Source organism: Panulirus ornatus, chromosome 25 (assembly GCF_036320965.1).
Source record: "Panulirus ornatus isolate Po-2019 chromosome 25, ASM3632096v1, whole genome shotgun sequence".
Lineage (NCBI taxonomy): Eukaryota > Metazoa > Arthropoda > Malacostraca > Decapoda > Palinuridae > Panulirus > Panulirus ornatus.
This window is the reverse complement of record NC_092248.1, coordinates 26,069,485-26,089,715: the sequence shown is the minus strand read 5'-3', so window position 1 is coordinate 26,089,715 and position 20,231 is coordinate 26,069,485. Positions and strand designations below refer to the sequence as shown.

The 20,231-nt window shown below is 47.4% G+C and overlaps 1 protein-coding gene across 1 annotated transcript in view; it reads left to right on the top strand.

Moving 5' to 3' along the window:
• Positions 1-20,231, top strand: part of LOC139757323 (acyl-coenzyme A thioesterase 1-like) — a 198,621-nt gene that overhangs the window by 141,782 nt on the left and 36,608 nt on the right. Inside the window, exon 6 of the mRNA XM_071677747.1 lies at positions 10,148-10,350. Within this exon, the coding sequence (XP_071533848.1) occupies positions 10,148-10,350 (203 nt within the window). The remainder of the gene's footprint in view (positions 1-10,147; positions 10,351-20,231) is intronic.

Sequence of the window (20,231 nt, the reverse complement as noted above, 5' to 3'; positions counted from 1 at the left end):
GTGAGAAGGAGATGGAGTGAGTATTTTGAAGGTTTGTTGAATGTGTTTGATGATAGAGTGGCAGATATAGGGTGTTTTGGTCGAGTTGGTGTGCAAAGTGGGAGGGTTAGGGAAAATGATTTGGTGAACAGAGAAGAGGTAGTGAAAGCTTTGCGGAAGATGAAAGCTGGCAAGGCAGCAGGTTTGGATGGTATTGCAGTGGAATTTATTAAAAAAGGGGGTGACTGTATTGTTGACTGGTTGGTAAGGTTATTTAATGTATGTATGACTCATGGTGAGGTGCCTGAGGATTGGCGGAATGCGTGCATAGTGCCATTGTACAAAGGCAAAGGGGATAAGAGTGAGTGCTCAAATTACAGAGGTATAAGTTTGTTGAGTATTCCTGGTAAATTATATGGGAGGGTATGGATTGAGAGGGTGAAGGCATGTACAGAGCATCAGATTGGGGAAGAGCAGTGTGGTTTCAGAAGTGGTAGAGGATGTGTGGATCAGGTGTTTGCTTTGAAGAATGTATGTGAGAAATACTTAGAAAAGCAAATGGATTTGTATGTAGCATTTATGGATCTGGAGAAGGCATATGATAGAGTTGATAGAGATGCTCTGTGGAAGGTACTAAGAATATATGGTGTGGGAGGAAAGTTGTTAGAAGCAGTGAAAAGTTTTTATCGAGGATGTAAGGCATGTGTGCGTGTAGGAAGAGAGGAAAGTGATTGGTTCTCAGTGAATGTAGGTTTGCGGCAGGGGTGTGTGATGTCTCAATGGTTGTTTAATTTGTTTATGGATGGGGTTGTTAGGGAGGTAAATGCAAGAGTTTTGGAAAGAGGGGCAAGTATGAAGTCTATTGGGGATGAGAGAGCTTGGGAAGTGAGTCAGTTGTTGTTCGCTGATGATACAGCGCTGGTGGCTGATTCATGTGAGAAACTGCAGAAGCTGGTGACTGAGTTTGGAAAAGTGTGTGGAAGAAGAAAGTTAAGAGTAAATGTGAATAAGAGCAAGGTTATTAGGTACAGTAGGGTTGAGGGTCAAGTCAATTGGGAGGTGAGTTTGAATGGAGAAAAACTGGAGGAAGTGAAGTGTTTTAGATATCTGGGAGTGGATCTGGCAGCGGATGGAACCATGGAAGCGGAAGTGGATCATAGGGTGGGGGAGGGGGCGAAAATCCTGGGGGCCTTGAAGAATGTGTGGAAGTCGAGAACATTATCTCGGAAAGCAAAAATGGGTATGTTTGAAGGAATAGTGGTTCCAACAATGTTGTATGGTTGCGAGGCGTGGGCTATGGATAGAGTTGTGCGCAGGAGGATGGATGTGTGGAAATGAGATGTTTGAGGACAATGTGTGGTGTGAGGTGGTTTGATCGAGTGAGTAACGTAAGGGTAAGAGAGATGTGTGGAAATAAAAAGAGCGTGGTTGAGAGAGCAGAAGAGGGTGTTTTGAAGTGGTTTGGGCACATGGAGAGGATGAGTGAGGAAAGATTGACCAAGAGGATATATGTGTCGGAGGTGGAGGGAACAAGGAGAAGAGGGAGACCAAATTGGAGGTGGAAAGATGGAGTGAAAAAGATTTTGTGTGATCGGGGCCTGAACATGCAGGAGGGTGAAAGGAGGGCAAGGAATAGAGTGAATTGGAGCGATGTGGTATACCGGGGTTGACGTGCTGTCAGTGGATTGAAGCAAGGCATGTGAAGCGTCTGGGGTAAACCATGGAAAGCTGTGTAGGTATGTATATTTGCGTGTGTGGACGTATGTATATACATGTGTATGGGGGGGGGGGGGGCCATTTCTTTCGTCTGTTTCCTTGCGCTACCTCGCAAACGCGGGAGACAGCGACAAAGTATAATAAAAGAAATAAATAAATATATATATATATATATATATATATATATATATATATATATATATATATATATATATATATATATATATATATATATATATATATATATATATATATTATCCCTGGGGATAGGGGAGAAAGAATACTTCCCACGTGTTCCCTGCGTGTCGTAGAAGGCGACTAAAAGGGGAGGGAGCGGGGGGCTGGAAATCCTCCCCTCTCATCATTTTTTTTTTTTTAATTTTCCAAAAGAAGGAACAGAGAAGGGGGCCAGGTGAGGATATTCCCTCAAAGGCCCAGTCCTCTGTTCTTAACGCTACCTTGCTAACGCGGGAAATGGCGAATAGTTTGAAAGAAAAGAAAGATATATATATATATATATATATATATATATATATATATATATATATATATATATATATATATATATATATATATATATATATATATGTATATACACACACACACAGACATATACAAATATACACATGAACATAATTCATACTGTCTGCCTTTATTCATTCTCATCACCACCTCGCCACAATGAAATAATAACCCCCTCCCCCCTCATGTGTGCGAGGTAGCGCTAGGAAAAGACAACAAAGGCCACATTCGTTCACACTCAGTCTCTAGCTGTCATGTAATAATGCACCGAAACCACAGCTCCCTTTCCACATCCAAGCCCCACAGGACTTTCCATGGTTTGCCCCAGACGCTTCCCATGCCCTGGTTCAATCCATTGACAGCACGTCGACCCCGGTATACCACATAGTTCCGATTCGCTCTAATTCCTTGTACGCCTTTCACCCTCCTGCATGTTCAGGCCCCGATAACTCAAAATCTTTTTCACTCCATCTTTCCACCTCCAATTTGGTCTCCCACTTCTCGTTCCCTCCACCTCTGACACACATATCCTCTTGGTCAATCTTTCCTCACTCATTCTCTCCATGTGACCAAACCATTTCAAAACACCCTCTTCTGATCTCTCAACTACACTCTATTTATTACCACACATCTCTCTTAGCCTATTATTACTTACTCGATGAAACCACCTCACACCACATATTGTCTTCAAACATCTCATTTCCAGCACATCCACCCTCCTCCGCACAACTCTTTCCATAGCCCACGCCTCGCAACCATACAACATTGTTGGAACCACTATTCCTTGAAACATAGCCATTTTTGCTTTCCGAGATAATGTTCTCAACTTTCACACATTCTTCAACGCTCCCAGAATTTTTGCCCCCTCCCCCACCCTATGATTCACTTCCGGTTCCATGGTTCCATCCGCTGCCAAATCCACTCCCAGATATCTAAAACACTTTACTTCCTCCAGTTTTTCTCCATTCAAACTTACCTCCCAATTGACTTGACCCTCAACCCTACTGTACCTCATAACCTTGTTCTTATTCACATTTACTCTTAGCTTTCTTCTTTCACACACTTTACCAAACTCAGTCACCAGCTTCTGCAGTTTCTCACATGAATCAGCCTCCAGCGCTGTATCATCAGCGAACAACAACTGACTCACTTCCCAAGCTCTCTCATCCACAACAGTCTGCATACTTGCCCCTCTTTTCAAAACTCTTGCATTCACCTCCCTAACAACCCCATCCATAAACAAATGAAACAACCATGGAGATATCACACAGCCCTGCCGTAAACCTACATTCACTAAGAACCAATCACTTTCCTCGCTTCCTACACGTACCCAAGCCTTACATCCTTGATAAAAACTCTTCACTGCTTCTAACAACTTGCCTCCCACACCATATATTCTTAATACCTTCCACAGAGCATCTCTATCAACTCTATCATATGCCTTCTCCAGATCCATAAATGCTACATACAAATCCATTTGCTTTTCTAAGTATTTCTCACATACATTCTTCAAAGCAAACACCTGGTCCACACATCCTCTACCACTTCTGAAACCACACTGCTCTTCCCCAATCTGATGCTCTGTACATGCCTTCACCCTCTCAATCAATACCCTCCCATATAATTTACCAGGAATACTCAACAAACTTATACCTCTGTAATTTGAGCACTCACTTTTATCCCCTTTGCCTTTTTACAATGACACTATGCACGCATTCCGCCAATCCTCAGGCACCTCACCATGAGTCATACATGCATTAAATAACCTTACCAACCAGTCAACAATACAGTCACCCTTTTTTTTTAAAGAGATTCCACTGCAATACCATCCAAACCTGCTGCCTTGCCGGCTTTCATCTTCCGGAAAGCTTTTACTACCTCTTCTCTGTTTACCAGAGAAGAGGTAAGGACATGTGGCAGGACATGTGGCCACACTGGGAGCACTTGTTACCCCAGGTAGGACATGTGGCCACACTGGGAGCACTTGTCTCCCTAGGCAGAATGTGTGGCCACACTGGGAGCACTTCTAACCAAAGGCAGGATATATGGCCACACTGGGAGCACTTCTCACCACAGGCAGGAATTGTGGCCACACTGGGAGCACTTGTCACCCTAGGCAGGACTTGTGGCCTCAGTGGGAGCAGGACATGTGGCCACACTGGGGCAGTTCTCACCACAGGCAGGATATCTGGCCACACTAGGAGCAATTGTCAACCCGGGGTGAACATGTGGCCTCACTGGGAGCCCTCTAACCCCAGGCAGAACGTGGGAGCACTTCTCACCCCAGGTAGGACATATGGCCACACTTGGAGCACTTCTCACTCCAGGTAGGACATATGGCCACACTGGGAGCACTTGTCACCCCAGGCAGTTCGTGTGGCCACACTGGGAGCACTTCTCACCACAGGCAGAACGTATGGCCACACTGGGAGCACTTGATACCCCAGGTAGGACATGTGGCCACACTGGGAGCAATTCTCACCTCAGGCAGGACATGTGGCCACACTAGGAGCACTTCTCACCCCAGGCAGGACATAATGGCCGCACCGGGAGCACCTCTCACCCCAGGCAGAACGTGTGGCCACACTGGGAGCACTTGTCATCCCAGGCAGGACATGTGGCCATACCGGGAGCACTTCTCACCCCAGGACATGTGGCCACACTGGGAGCATCTCTCACCCCAAGCAGGATATGTGGCCACCCTGGGAGCACTTGTCACCCCAGGCATGACATATGGCCACACCGGGAGCACTTCTCACCCCAGGCAGAACGTTTGGCCACACTAGGAGCACTTGTCACCCCAGGCAGGACATGTGGCCAAACGGCGAGCACTTCTCACCCCAGGACATGTGGCCACACTGGGAGCATCTCTCACCCCAAGCAGGATATGTGGCCACCCTGGGAGCACTTGTCACCCCAGGCATGACATATGGCCACACCGGGAGCACTTCTCACCCCAGGCAGAACGTTTGGCCACACTAGGAGCACTTGTCACCCCAGGCAGGACATGTGGCCAAACGGCGAGCACGTCTCACCCCAGGCAAGACATATGGCCACACTGGGAGCATTTTTACCCCGGGCAGGGAGCATTTGTCACCCCAGGCAGGACGTGTGGCCACATTTGTCATCCCAGGTAGGACGTGTGGCCACAATTGTCATCCCAGGTAGGACATGTGGTCACAATTGTCACCCCAGGCAGGACGTGTGGCCACTCTTGTCACCCCAAGCAGGACGTGTTGCCACATTTGTCACCCCAGGCAGGACGTGTGGCCACATTTGTCACCCCAGGCAGGACGTGTGGCCACATTTGTCATCCCAGGTAGGACGTGTGGCCACAATTGTCACCCCAGGCAGGACGTGTGGCCACAATTGTCACCCCAGGCAGGACGTGTGGCCACTCTTGTCACCCCAAGCAGGACGTGTTGCCACATTTGTTACCCCAAGCAGGACGTGTGGCCACAATTGTCACCCCAGGCAGGACGTGTGGCCACAATTGTCACCCCAGGCAGGACGTGTGGCCACTCTTGTCACCCCAGGCAGGACGTATTGCCACATTTGTCACCCCAAGCAGGACGTGTGGCCACAATTGTCACCCCAAGCAGGACGTGTTGCCACATTTGTCACCCCAGGCAGGACGTGTGGCCACAATTGTCACCCCAAGCAGGACGTGTGGCCACATTTGTCACCCCAAGCAGGACGTGTGGCCACAATTGTCACCCCAGGCAGGACATGTGGTCACAATTGTCACCCCAGGCAGGACGTGTGGCCACAATTGTCACCCTAGGTAGGACGTGTGGCCACAATTGTCACCCCAAGCAGGACGTGTTGCCACATTTGTCACCCCAGGCAGGACGTGTGGCCACAATTGTCACCCCAGGCAGGACGTGTGGCCACACTTGTCACCCCAGGTAGGACGTATTACCACATTTGTCACCCCAGGCAGGACGTGTGGCCACAATTGTCACCCCAGGTAGGACGTATTGCCACATTTGTCACCCCAGGCAGGACGTGTGGCCACACTTGTCACCCCAGGTAGGACGTGTGGCCACAATTGTCACCCCAGGCAGGACGTGTGGCCACACTTGTCACCCCAGGTAGGACGTATTACCACATTTGTCACCCTAGGTAGGACGTGTGGCCACAATTGTCACCCCAGGCAGGACGTGTGGCCACACTTGTCACCCCAGGTAGGACGTATTACCACATTTGTCACCCTAGGTAGGACGTGTGGCCACATTTGTCACCCCAGGCAGGACGTGTGGCCACACTTGTCACCCCAGGTAGGACGTATTGCCACATTTGTCACCCTAGGTAGGACGTGTGGCCACAATTGTCACCCCAGGCAGGACGTGTGGCCACACTTGTCACCCCAGGTAGGACGTATTGCCACATTTGTCACCCTAGGTAGGACGTGTGGCCACAATTGTCACCCCAGGCAGGACGTATTGCCACATTTGTCACCCCAGGCAGGACGTGTGGCCACAATTGTCACCCCACGCAAGACGTGTTGCCACAATTGTCACCCCAGGCAGGATGTGTGGCCACACTTGTCACCCCAGGCAGGACGTATTGCCACATTTGTCACCCCAGGCAGGACGTGTGGCCACATTCGTCACCCTACGCAGGACACGCAGTGCTTGTCTGGTCTACCATCAGGATGTAGTACGGCACTATAGCCATCACAACATTGACGATGTTATGATTGTGGGCGGCGCGGGTTGTTATTAATGATTAAGCAAGATCAGTAGTAAATGCTGTGAGTCAGGCAGGGAGTAACAGTATTATTGACCAAGCAAGATAAGTAGTAAATGTTTTGAGTCAGGCAGAGAGAAACAGTATTACTGATCAAGCAAGATAAGCAGTAAGTGCTCTGAGTCAGGCAGGGAGTAACACTACTGATGAAGCAAGATAAGCAGTAAGTGCTGTGAGTCAGGCTGAGAGAAACAGTATTATACTTGCCCCTCTCTCCAAAACTCTTGCATTCACCTCCCTACCCACCCCTTCCATAAACAAATTGAACAACCACGGAGACATCACGCATCCCTGCCGCAAACCGACATTCACTGGGAAAAAATCACTCCTCTTTTACTTCTCGTACACATGCCTTACATCCTTGATACAAACTTTTCACTGCTTCTAGCAACTTACCTCCCACACCATATACTCTTAATACCTTCCACAAAGCATTTCTATCAATTCTATCATATGCCTTCTCCAGATCCATAAATGCTACATGCAAATCCAGCTTTTTTCCAAGTATTTTTCACATACATTCTTCAAAGCAAACACCTGATCCACACATCCTCTACCACTTCTGAAACCTCACTCCTCTCCCCCAGTCTGATGCTCTGTACATGCCTTTACCCTTTCAGTCAATACCATTCCATATGATTTCCCAGGAATTCTCAACAAACTTATACCTCTGTAATTTGAACACTCACCTTTATCCCCTTTGCCTTTGTACAATGGCACTATGGATGCATTCTGCCAGTCCTCAGGCACTTCGCCATGAACCATACATACATTAGATATGATTACCATCCAGTCAACAACACAGTCACTCCCATTTTTTAATAAATTCCACTGCAATACTATCCAAACCCGCCGTCTTGCCGGCTTTCATCTTTCTCAATGCTTTCACTGCCTCTTCTCTGTTCAGAAACCATTCTCCCTGACCCTCTCACTTCGCACACCGCCTTGACCAAAACATCTATATCTGCCACTCTATCATTAAACACATTCAACAAACCTTCAAAATACTCCATCTCATTCTTACTTCACCACTAATTGTTATTACCTCCCCATTAGCCCCCTTCATCGATGTTCCCGTTCGTTCTCTTCTCTTACGCACTTTATTTACCTCCTTCCAAAACATCTTTATATTTTCCCTAAAATTTAATGATACTCTTTCGCCCCAACTCTCATTTGCCCTCTTTTTCACCTCTTGCACCTTTCTCTTGACCTCCTTCCTTTTTCTTTTATACATCTCCCAGTCATTCGCACTAACTTCATTGCAAAAATTGTCCAAACGCCTCTCTAATGAGATTTGGGGTGAGAGAGTATCATTAAATTTTAGGGAGAATAAAAAGATGTTTGGAAGGAGGTAAATAAAGTGCGTAAGACAAAAGAACAAATGGGAAGATCGGTGAACGGTGTTAATGGGGAAGGAATGATAAGTAGTGGTGATGTGAAAAGGAGATGGAGTGAGTATTTTGAATCTTTATTGCATATCTTTGATGATAGAGTGGCAGATGTAGGGTGTTGTGGTCGAGGTGGTGTGAGAAGTGAGAGGGTTAGGGAGAATGGTTTGGTAAACAGAGAAGAGGTAGTGAAAGTTTTGTGGAAAATGAAAGCCGGCAAGGCGGCGGGTTTGGATGGTATTGTAGTTGAATTTATTAAAAAATGGGAGTGACTGTGTTGTTGACTGGATGGTAATCATATCTAATGTATGTATGGTTCATGGCGAAGTGCCTGAGGACTGGCAGAATGCATCCATAGTGCCATTGTACAAAGGCAAAGGGGATAAAGGTGAGTGTTCAAATTACAGAGGTATAAGTTTGTTGAGAATTCCTGGGAAATCATAGCATAGGTGACTGTGTCGTTGACTGGTTGGTAAGGATATCTAATGCATGTATGGCTCATGGTGAGGTGCCTGAGGGTTGGCGAAATGCATGCATAGTGCAATTGAACAAAGGCAAAGGGAATAAAAGTGAGTGCTCAAATTACAGAGGTATAAGTTAATTGAGTATTCCTTGGGAATTATTTGGAAGGATATTGATTAAGAGGGTAAAGGCATGTACAGAGCATCAGATTGGGGAAGAGCAGTGTGGTTTCAGAAGTGGTAGAGGTGTGTGGATCAGGTGTCTGCTTTGAAGAATGTATGTGAGAAATACGTAGAAAGGCAAATGGATTTGTATGTAGCATTTATGGATCTGGAGAAGGCATATGATAGGGTTGATGGAGATGCTTTGTGGAACGTATTAAGAGTATATGGTGTGGGAGATAAGTTGCTAGAAGTAGTGAAAAGTTTTTACCAAGGTTGCAAGGCATATATACGAGTAGAAAGAGAGGAAAGTGATTGGTTCCCAGTGAATGTCGGTTTGTGGCATGGGTGCCTGATGTCTCTATGGTTGTTTAATTCGCTTATGGATGGGGTGGTTAGGGAGGTGAATGCAAGAGTTTTGGAGAGAGGGGCAAGTATGGGAAGTGAGTCAGTTGTTGTTCGCTGATGATACAGCACTGGTGGCTGATTCGCGTGAGAAACTGCAGAAGTTGGTGACTGAGTTTGGTAAAATATGTGAAAGAAGAAAGTTGAGACTAAATGTGAATAAAAGCAAGGTTAATACGTTCAGTAGGTTTGAGGGTAGCGTTTTTCTGAAAAATATTGAGAATGTTGGGGAGAAGAGAGTGGTGAGAGTAAGTGGGCTTGGAAAGGAGACTTGTATGAGGAAGTATTAGGAGAGATTTAAAACTGTGTAGAATTTATAATGTTTGTACATTTTGTGAGAAGTTGATGATCTTATATTTTCATATACATGTCTCCTATTATCCACAGTGCGTGGGTAGTAGGCATTTGTCTGTATTTGTTACGATAAAGCATGCTCATCCTTTTAGCAATTTTGCTATTATGAACAACACAGCTCAGCAAATTTCGTAATTCTCATAACCAAAATAAAGATGTACTTCATAATTACTCCCAAAGTTGTTCCATTTCGTTATTATGGGAATGATTTAGATCATATGTTATCCCATGTTTGTTTCAGATCATTACCATGATTACGTCTTCTCACATCAATAACAAAGATTGGATTTTAATACAGTTCCTTGAGCGTGCTCTTAACAGGAAATGATTACATTAATCGATCTATACTATACATTTATATGTCTAAATAGCATAGGAATGATTTAGCAATATGAAATACATTTATAGGTGATGGTCCCTTCCCTGGAGTGGTGGACATGTTTGGCACAGCTGGTGGCTTGATAGAGTATCGTTCTGCTCAACTGGCTTCTCGAGGCTTTGCTTCCCTTGCACTGGCTTACCTGGGTTATGATGATCTACCAAAAGTTTTAGAAGAATTTGATATTGCATATTTTGAAGAAGCAGTGGAATTGTTGCTCAAGCATAAGAAGGTAATTGCTATCATTTTTTCTGATTTGTTTAAAATTTTTCTACCACGAGAACACCCAAAACATTTATGAATTATATTACAGTTCAGGCTAAGGTAATCACTGGGCTGAGTACAATATGTAACTTTAGCTCTAAACTCAAATAATGAATTACCTAAGTTTGAGGAGGGAGTCTTACACCAAAGTGGCCTTACCTTTGGTACTCTCTCTTCCATCAAGACTTTTAAATCTTTGGAAGCTGTTGGATTTCACCATCTTGTTCAGACTTTTCTGACTTTCCACGACCCTAGTGTTTCATTATATCCTTCCTGATTAGCCTGTTTCAATATGTCTGATCGTAGTAACTTTGGTCCTGCACTTTGAAAAGAAATATTTACTGTCCGTCTCATCCAAATGATGTCAGAAGTTATCTCTTTCTCTTTTCTCCTCCAAAATGGACAGCTGTGTAGCCCTTAACATTTTATTGTAGTTCAGCTTCTTTAATTCTATTACCATCTTGTTTGTCCATCATTCTGGAGAATGGTGAAAGAATGAAGCTAGTGAAGATGTGAGACTTGGAGAAGGTTTATATGCATCATACTGTATCATGTCTTCCTAATTGTAATGTTGATATATAATGTATTACGTTCGTCTCCCTCATGTGTTGAACGAGCGTCATGCACTCTGTCTGCAGAAGCCATGTGTTCTCGAGCAGTAAACACGCTCCTTTGTGCATCACTTTTTATGTTGAAGTCGCAGACAAAAGTCCACATCAAGGCCGGACCTTAACTAAGATATAGAGAGAATTATAAAAATGAAAGAAACGACGGGAAAGTATTAACAAATTTAGAAGGACGTGAAAAACTTGTCTTTCTATATCTTGTCTATATGTGAATCTACATTTGTGTTGTAGGAATAGTGAAACAGAGACACTGTTCAAGACCTGACACTGAGTTTATCTATAAACATACAAGATACACAAGTAAGATTAGGAGTGATGCACAAAGGAGCTCGAGAACATATGGCTTCTGCTGACAGAGTGCATGACGCTCGTTCAGTACATGAGGGAGACGAGCGTAATACATTATGTATTAACATTATGTTTAAGGGATACATGACACATAATGTGATTAATAGGAATACATAACGTAAAGTCCAATCATCTCCCTCATGGAAGAGTCCGAACTGGACTTAGATTTGCGGTAGGTGCGTCTTGGTGATGTGTTGGTGTGTGAAGACAAGATGGGCGGGACGATAGTGTTGATTGGCAAGGTGACGGTGAGGGGAGTGTAATGTGGCCTTAGGAAACGGCGATTACGCCAGCACTTGTACCACTGGGGAGCTTAATGTCGTGGTCCCGATTCTCACGGTTGTCCCTGCTATGTCCCACCGCTTCATGAGGGGATCTTGTATGCAGACCGGTTCACCAAGCTAGAGAGGGGGCAGTGAGCGAGCGGTGCTGTCATTAGTACTTTTCTACCCATTGCTGCCGTGTGAGCTGTCCTGCATCACTTTACACTCGTCCTGCCACTCGGGAGCGGCGGTGTGCTGGACTGGCTGTACGCAGCAGCAGCGGCTGACCCAGGATGTGAGTGGGTGACCGGCCGTCTGGGCGGCGGGTGTTGCGTATCTCCATCAGTCGTTGGTGGAAGTCTTCATCCTCCAGGCAGCCATTACTAGTGGTCTTGATGATGAGGTGCTTCACCCAGGCCTGAGCATGACCGTTGGCTTACGGGTAATGCTGTCATGAGACGTGGTGAGTCACGCCTCAACGCTTGAGAAAGGCACGACATTCGGAGCTGGAGAACTGAGGTGCACCGTCCGTGCGCAGACGGACACGTTCGCTCACATTAAGGAAGAAGCTACGGAGAAGCTTGATGGTGATGGTGCTTGATGTGACGTTTCTTCTGTACTGACCAACGTGTGGCCGGTCATCCAGACAGACGTACAGCAGAAAGTCCTTTCTTGTGTGAGAGAACAGGTCAGCAGAGACGTCCTGGAAAGGTCGGGATGGGGGACGATGGGTCACACATCAGCGATGGCTCCTGAGATGATGGCTGGAAGATGTGGCATGCAACACGTGCATCTCGCACGTTGTTCACCATGTCACTCGTGATGCCAGGCCAGCACACCGGGCGCGGCGCTTTGTGGCCTCAGTACCTCGGTGTGAGTCAGGACGGCTGGACAGGTCATTGGGAGGTGGAGCAGGGATGATGTGTGATGATCCGTGATGCAGACCTTCATCAGTAGCCAGGATGTCTCGTATTTCCATAAGTCTCGTAGTGCTGCTGCTGATGATGATGATGATGATGATGCTGGTGGTACTTGAGTCCTATGCGTGGTCATCATGCAATGACGACACCGTAACTACTCTGGTCATCATGCAGTGACGACACCTTCACTACTCTGGTCATCATGCAGTTACGACACCTTCACAACTATGGCCATGCAGTAATGACATGTCCACTGCTCTGGCCATCATGCAGCACCGCCACGTCCACTGCTCTGGCCATCATGCAGCGACGACACGTCCACTGCTCTGGCCGCTCATGCAACGACGATGTGTCCACTACTCTGGCCATCATATAGCGACGACACGTCCACTGCTCTGGTCAACATGATCGACGATACGTCCACTTCTCTAACCATCATGCAGTAACGACATATCCAATAGCCTGGCCATCATGCAGCAACGACACGTCATCTACCTTGGCCATCATGAAGCGACAACACCTCCTCTACTCTAGCCATCATGCAACGACGACACGTTCACGGCTTTGGTCATCATGCTACAACGACACGCCCTCTGCTCTGGCCATCATGCAACGAAGACACGTCCACTGCTCTGCCCATCATGCAGCGACGACACCTCCACTACTCTGGCCATCATGCAGTGACGACACCTCCACTGATCTGGCCATCATGCAGCGAAGACACGTCCACTGCTCTGGCCATCCTGCAACGACGACACGTTCACTGCTCTGGCCATCATGGAGCGACAACGCATCCACTGCTCTGGTCATCATTCAGCGACGACACGTCCACTGCTCTGGCCACCATAGAGCGACGACTCATCCAATGATCTGGCCATCATTCAGCGACGACACGTCCACTGCTCTGGTCATCATCCAGCGAGATCACGTCCAATGCTCTGGCCATCATGCAACGACGACACATCCACTACTCTGGCCATCATGCAGTGACGACACCTCCACTGCTCTGGCCTTCATGCAGCAACGACACTTCTACTGCTCTGGCCATCACGCAGCGATGTCATGTAAAGTGCTTTGGCCATCATGACACGACGACACTTCCACTGCTTGGGCCATCATGCAACGTCGACGTGTACACTGCTTTGGCCATCATGCAGCGATGACACGTCTCCTGCTTTGGCCATCATGCAGCGAGGACACCTCCACTGCTCTGGCTATCATGTAGTGACGACACGTCTAATGCTCTGACTATCATGCAGTGACGACACGTCTCCTGCTTTGGCCATCATGCAGTGACAACACGTCCACTGCTCTGGTCATTGTGCAACGACGACACTTCTACTACTCTGGCCATCATTCAGCAAAGATATTTCCATTGCTCAGGACATCATGCAGCGACGACAGATCCACTGCTCTGGTCATGATGCAGTTACAACACGTTCAGTGCTCTGGCCATCATGCACTGACGATACGTCCACGGTTCTGGCCATCATGCAGTGACTGACACGTCCACTGCTCTGGTCATCATACAACGACGACACTTCCAATGCTCTGGCCATCATGCATCAACGACACGTCCACTGCTCTGGCCATCATGCAGCAATGACACGTCCACTACCTTGGCCATCATGCAGCGACTTTCTTCCACTGCTCTGGTCATTATGCAGCGACGATACTTTCAGTGCTCTGGCCATCATGCTGCGACGACAAGTCCACTGATCTGGTCATCATGCAGTGACGCTACGACCACTGCTTTGGCTATCATGCAGTGACGCCAACTCCACTGCTCTAGCCATCATGTAGCGACGACACGTATACTATTCTGGCCATCATGCAGCAACGAAACGTCCACTTCTCTAACCATCATGTAGTAACGACATGTCCAATACCCTGGTCATCATGCAGCAACGGCACGTTAACTACCTTAGCAATCATGCAGTGATGACACCTCCACTGCTCTGGCCATTATGTAGTAACGACACGTCCGCTGCTTTGGCCATCGTGCAGTGACGACATCTCCACTGCCCCAGCCATCATAGAGCGAGGACACGTCCACTGCTCTTGCCAACATGCAACGACGACACGTCCGCTGCTCTGGCCATCATGCAGCGACGACACGTCCACCGCTTTGGCCATCATGCAGCAACGACACCTACACTGCTCCGGATATCATGCAGTGACGACACCTCCACTGTTCTGGCCATCATACAGCAACGACACCTACACTGCTTTGGCCAACATGCAGCGACGACACCTACACTACTCTGGCCATCATGCAGTGACGACGCCTCCACTGCTCAGGCCATCATGGAGCAACGACACCTCCACTGCTCTGGCCAACATCCAGCACTGCCACCTACACTACTCTGGCCATCATGTAGCGACGACACGTCCACTGCTCAGGCCATCATGCAGCGACGACACCTACACAGCTCTGGTCATCATGCAGCGACGACACTTCCACGACTCTAGCCATCATTCAGCAAAGACACTTCCATTGCTCTGGCCATCATGCATCGACGACACATCCACTGCTCTGGCCATCATGCAGCAACGACACGTCCACTACCTTGGCCATCATTCAGCGACGATTTGTCTGCTGCTCTGGCCATCATGCAGCGACCTTCATCCACTGCTCTGGCCATCATGCAGCGACGACACGTACACTGTTCTGGCCATCATGCAGCAATGACACGTCCACTGCTCTGGCCATTATGCTGCAACGACAATTCCACTACCTCGGCCATCATGCAGCGACGATTCGTCTACTGCTCTAGCCGTCATGCAGCGACGACATGGTTACTTCTCTGGTCATTGTGCAGTGACGACATGTTCACTGCTGTTGGCATCATTTAGAGATGACACGCCCACTGTTTTGGCCATCATGCAGCAACGACAAGTCCACTACCTTGGCCATCATGCAGTGATGGAACGTCCACTACTCTGGCCATCATGTAGGAACGACACGTCCACTGCTCTAGCCATCATGCAGCGACGACACGTTCAATGCTCTTGCCATCATGCAGCGATGACACGTCGACTGCTCTGGCCATTCATGCACCGACGACACTTCCACTAATCTGGCCGTCATGTTCGACGACACGTCCAATTCTCAATCATTATGCAGTGACGACATGCCCAATACCTTGGCAATCATGCAGCAACGACGCGTTAACTACCTTAGCTATCATGCAGCGACGACACCTCCACTGCTCTGGCCATCATGTAACGAAGACACGTCCATTGGTGTGACCATCATGCGGTGACGACACGTCCACTGTTCTGGCCAACATACAACGACGACACGTCCGCTGCTTTGACCATCATACAGCGACGACATGTCCACTGTCCCGGCCATCGTGCAGCGATGACACCACTCCTCTAGCCATCATGCAACAACGACACGCCCACTGTCTTGGCCATAATGCAGCAACGACAATTCCACACCTTGACCATCATGCAGCGACGATTCGTCTACTGCTCTGGCCATCATGCAACGAGGACACGTCCACTGCTCTGGCCATCATGCAGCGACGACACGTCCATTGCTCTGGCCATCATCCAGCGAGGACACGTCCACTGCTCTGGCCATGATGCAGCAACGACACCTACACTGCTCCGCATATCATGCAGTGACGGCACCTCCACTGTTCTGGCCATCATGCATGACGACACGTCCACTGGTCTGGCCATCATGCATCAGCGACACCTACACTGCTCTGGATATCATGCAGTGACGACACCTCCACTGTTCTGGCCATCATGCAGTGATGGCACCTCCACTGCTCTGGCCATCATGCAATGACGACACGTCCACTGCTCTGGCCATCATGTAACGAGAACATGTCCACTGCTCTAGCCATTGTGCAGCAACGACACGTCCACTGCTCTGGCCTTCATGCAGTGACGACACTTCCAATGCTCTGGCCTTCATGCAGCGACGACACGTCCACTGCTCTGGCCATCATGCAGTGACGACACGTCCACTGCTCTGGCCATCATGCAGGGACGACACCTCCACTGCTCTGGCCATCATGCAACAACGGCACGTCCACTGCTCTGGCCATCATGAGACGACGACACTTTCATTTCTTTATCTATCATCCAGCTACGACACGTACAATGCTCTGGCCATCATGCAGGGACGACACCTCCACTGCTCTGGCCATCATGAGACGACGACACTTCCATTTCTTTAGCCATCATCCAGCTACGACACGTACAATGCTCTGGCCATCATGCAGCGACGACATTTCCACTGCTCTGGATATCATGCAGCGACGACACGTCCACTGCTCTGGCCATCATGCAGCGACGATACGTTCATTGCTTTGGCCATCATCCAGCAATTGACACGGTCACTGATCTGCCTATCTTGCAGCGACCACTCGGCTACTTCTCTGATCGTTATGCAGTGACGACACGTTCACTGTTCTGAACATCATGCAGCGACGACACGTCCGCTGACTTGGCAATCATGCAGCATCGACACGTCAACTGCTCTGGCCATCATGCAGCAACGACACGTCGACTACCTTGGATATCATGCAGCGACCATTCGTCTACTGCTTTGGCCATCATTTAGTGATGAAACGTCCACTGCTTTGCCCATCATGCAGTGACGACAGATCAACTGCTCTGGCCATCATGTAACGAAGACATATCCACTGCTCTGGCCTTCATGCAGAGACGACACTTCCAATGCTCATGCAGTGACAACACCTTCACTGCTCTAGCCATCATGTAACGTGGACATGTCCACTACTCTGGCCATCGTGCAGCTACGACACGTCCACTGCTCTGGCCATCATGCAGTGACGACACGTCCATTGCTATGGCCTTCATGCAACGACACTTCCAGTGCTCTGGCCTTCATGCAGTGACGACATGTCCACTGCTCTGGCCATCATGCAGTGACGACACGTCCACTGCTCTGGCCATCATGTAACGAGGACATGTCCACTGCTCTGGCCATCATGCAGCGAAGACACTTCCATTACTCTTCCACACATTCTTCAACGTGCCCAGAACTTTCGCCCCCCTCCCCCACCCTATGATTCACTTCCGCTTCCATGGATCCATTCGCTGCCAAATCCACTCCCAGATATCTAAAACACTTCACTTCCTCCAGTTTTTCTCCATTCAAACTTACATCCCAGTTGACTTGTCCCTCAACCCTACTGTACCTAATAACCTTGCTCTTATTCACATTTACTCTCAGCTTTCTTCTTTCACACCCTTTACCAAACTCAGTCACCAGCCTCTGCAGTTTCTCACACGAATCAGCCACCAGCGCTGTATCAACAGCGAACCATAACTGACTCACTTCCAAAGCTCTCTCATCCACAACAGACTTCATAATTGCCCTTTTTTCTAAAACCCTTGCATTCACCTCCCTAACAACCCCATCCTAAGCAAATTAAACAGCCATGGAGACATCACGCGCCCCTGCCGCAAACCAACATTCACTGAGAACCAGTCACTTTCCTCTTTTCCTACATGTACACATGCCTTACATCCTCGATAAAAACTTTTCTCTGCTTCTAACAACATGCCTTCCACACCAAGGTATTCTTAATACCTTCCACTGAGCATCTCTATCAACTCTATCATATGCCTCCTCCAGATCCATAAATGCTACATACAAATCCATTTGCTTTTCTAAGTATTTCTCACATACATTCTTCAAAGCAAACACCTGATCCACACATCCTTTACCACTTCTGAAACCACACTGCTCTTCCCCAATCTGATGCTGTGTACATGCCCTCACCCTCTCAATCAATACCCTCCCATATAATTTACCAGGAATACTCAACAAACTTATATCTCTGTAATTTGAGCATTCACTTTTATCCCCTTTGCCTTTGTACAATGGCACTACGCAAGCATTTCGCCAATCCTCAGGCACCCTACCATGAGTCATACATACATTGAATAACTTTACCAAGCAGTCAACAAAACAGTCACCCTCTTTTTTAATTATTTCCACTGCAATACCATCCAAACCCACTGCCTTGCCGGCTTTCATCTTCCGCAAAGCTTTTACTACCTCTTCTCTGTTTACCAAATCATTCTCCCTAACCCTCTCACTCTGCACACCATCTCGACACAAAACACCCTATATCTGCCACTCTATCACCAAACACATTTAACTAACCTTCAAAATACTCACTCCATCTCCTTCTCACATCATCACTACTTGTTATTACCTCCTCATTTGCCCCCTTCACTGATGTTCCCATTTGTTCCCTTGTCATACGCACTTTATTTACCTCCTTCTAAAACATATTTTTATTCTCCCTAAAATTTAATGATACTCTCTCGCCCCAGCTCTCATTTGCCCTCTTTTTCACCTCTTGCACCTTTCTCTTGACCTCCTGCCTCTTTCTTTTATTCATCTCCCAGTCATTTGCATTATTTCCCTGTAAAAATCGTCCAAATGCCTCTCTCTTCTCTTTCACTAATAATCTTACTTTTTCATCCCACCATTCACTACCCTTTCTAATCTGCCTTCCTCCCACGCTTCTCTTGCCATAAGCATCTTTTGCGCAAGCCATCACTGCTTCCCTAAGTACATCCCATTCCTCCCCACTCCCCTTACCTCCTTTGTTCTCATCTTATTCCATTCTGTACTCAGGATCTCCTGGTACTTCCTCACACAAGTCTCCTTCCCAAGCTCACTTACTCTCACCACTCTCTTCACCCCAACATTCTCTCTTCTTTTCTGAAAACTTTTACAAATCTTCACTTTCGTTGCACTCCAGTTGCACCTCTCAGTATATTAACATCCAAAAGTCTCTCTTTCGCGCGCCTATCAAGTAACACGTAATCAAATAACGCTCTCTGGCCATGTCTCCTACTTACGTACGTATATCTTTGTATATCTCTCTTCTTAAACCAGATATTTCCAATCACCAGTCCTTTTTCAGCACATAAATCTACAAGCACTTTCCTATTTCCATTTACAACACTGAACTCCCCATGTGCACCAATTATTACCTCAACTGCCATATTACTTACCTTTGCATTCAAATCACCCATCGCTATAAGTCGGTCTCGTGCATGAGAACTACTAACACTGTTACTCAGCTGGTCCCAAAACACTTGCGTCTCATGATCTTTCTTCTCATGCCCAGATGTATATGCACCAATAATGACCCATCTATCTCCATCCACTTTCAGTTTTATCCGTATCAATCTAGAATTTACTTTCTTACACTCTACCACATAATCTAACCACTCCTGTTTCAGGGAGTACTGCTCCTCCTTCCCTTGTTTTCGTCTTCTAATTAATCCCTGACTTTACTCCTAATACATTCCAAACAAATCCTCCCCTTTACCCTTGAGCTTCGTTTCACTCAGAAGCAAAACATCCAGGTTCCTTTCCTCAAACATACTACCTATCTCTACTTTTTTCTCATCTTGGTTACTTCCACACACATTTAGACACCCCAGTCTGAGCCTTCGAGGAGGATGAGCACTCCCCGCGTGACTCCTTCTTCTGTTTGCCCCTTTTAGAAAGTTAAAATACAAGGAGAGGAGGTATTCTAGCTCCCCGCCCACGTCCCCTTTAGCCGCCTTCTACGACACATAGGGAATGAGTGGGAAGTATTTCTTCTCCCCTATCCCCAGGGATATGTATATATATATATATATATATATATTTATATATATTGTTCTCACCTTTTT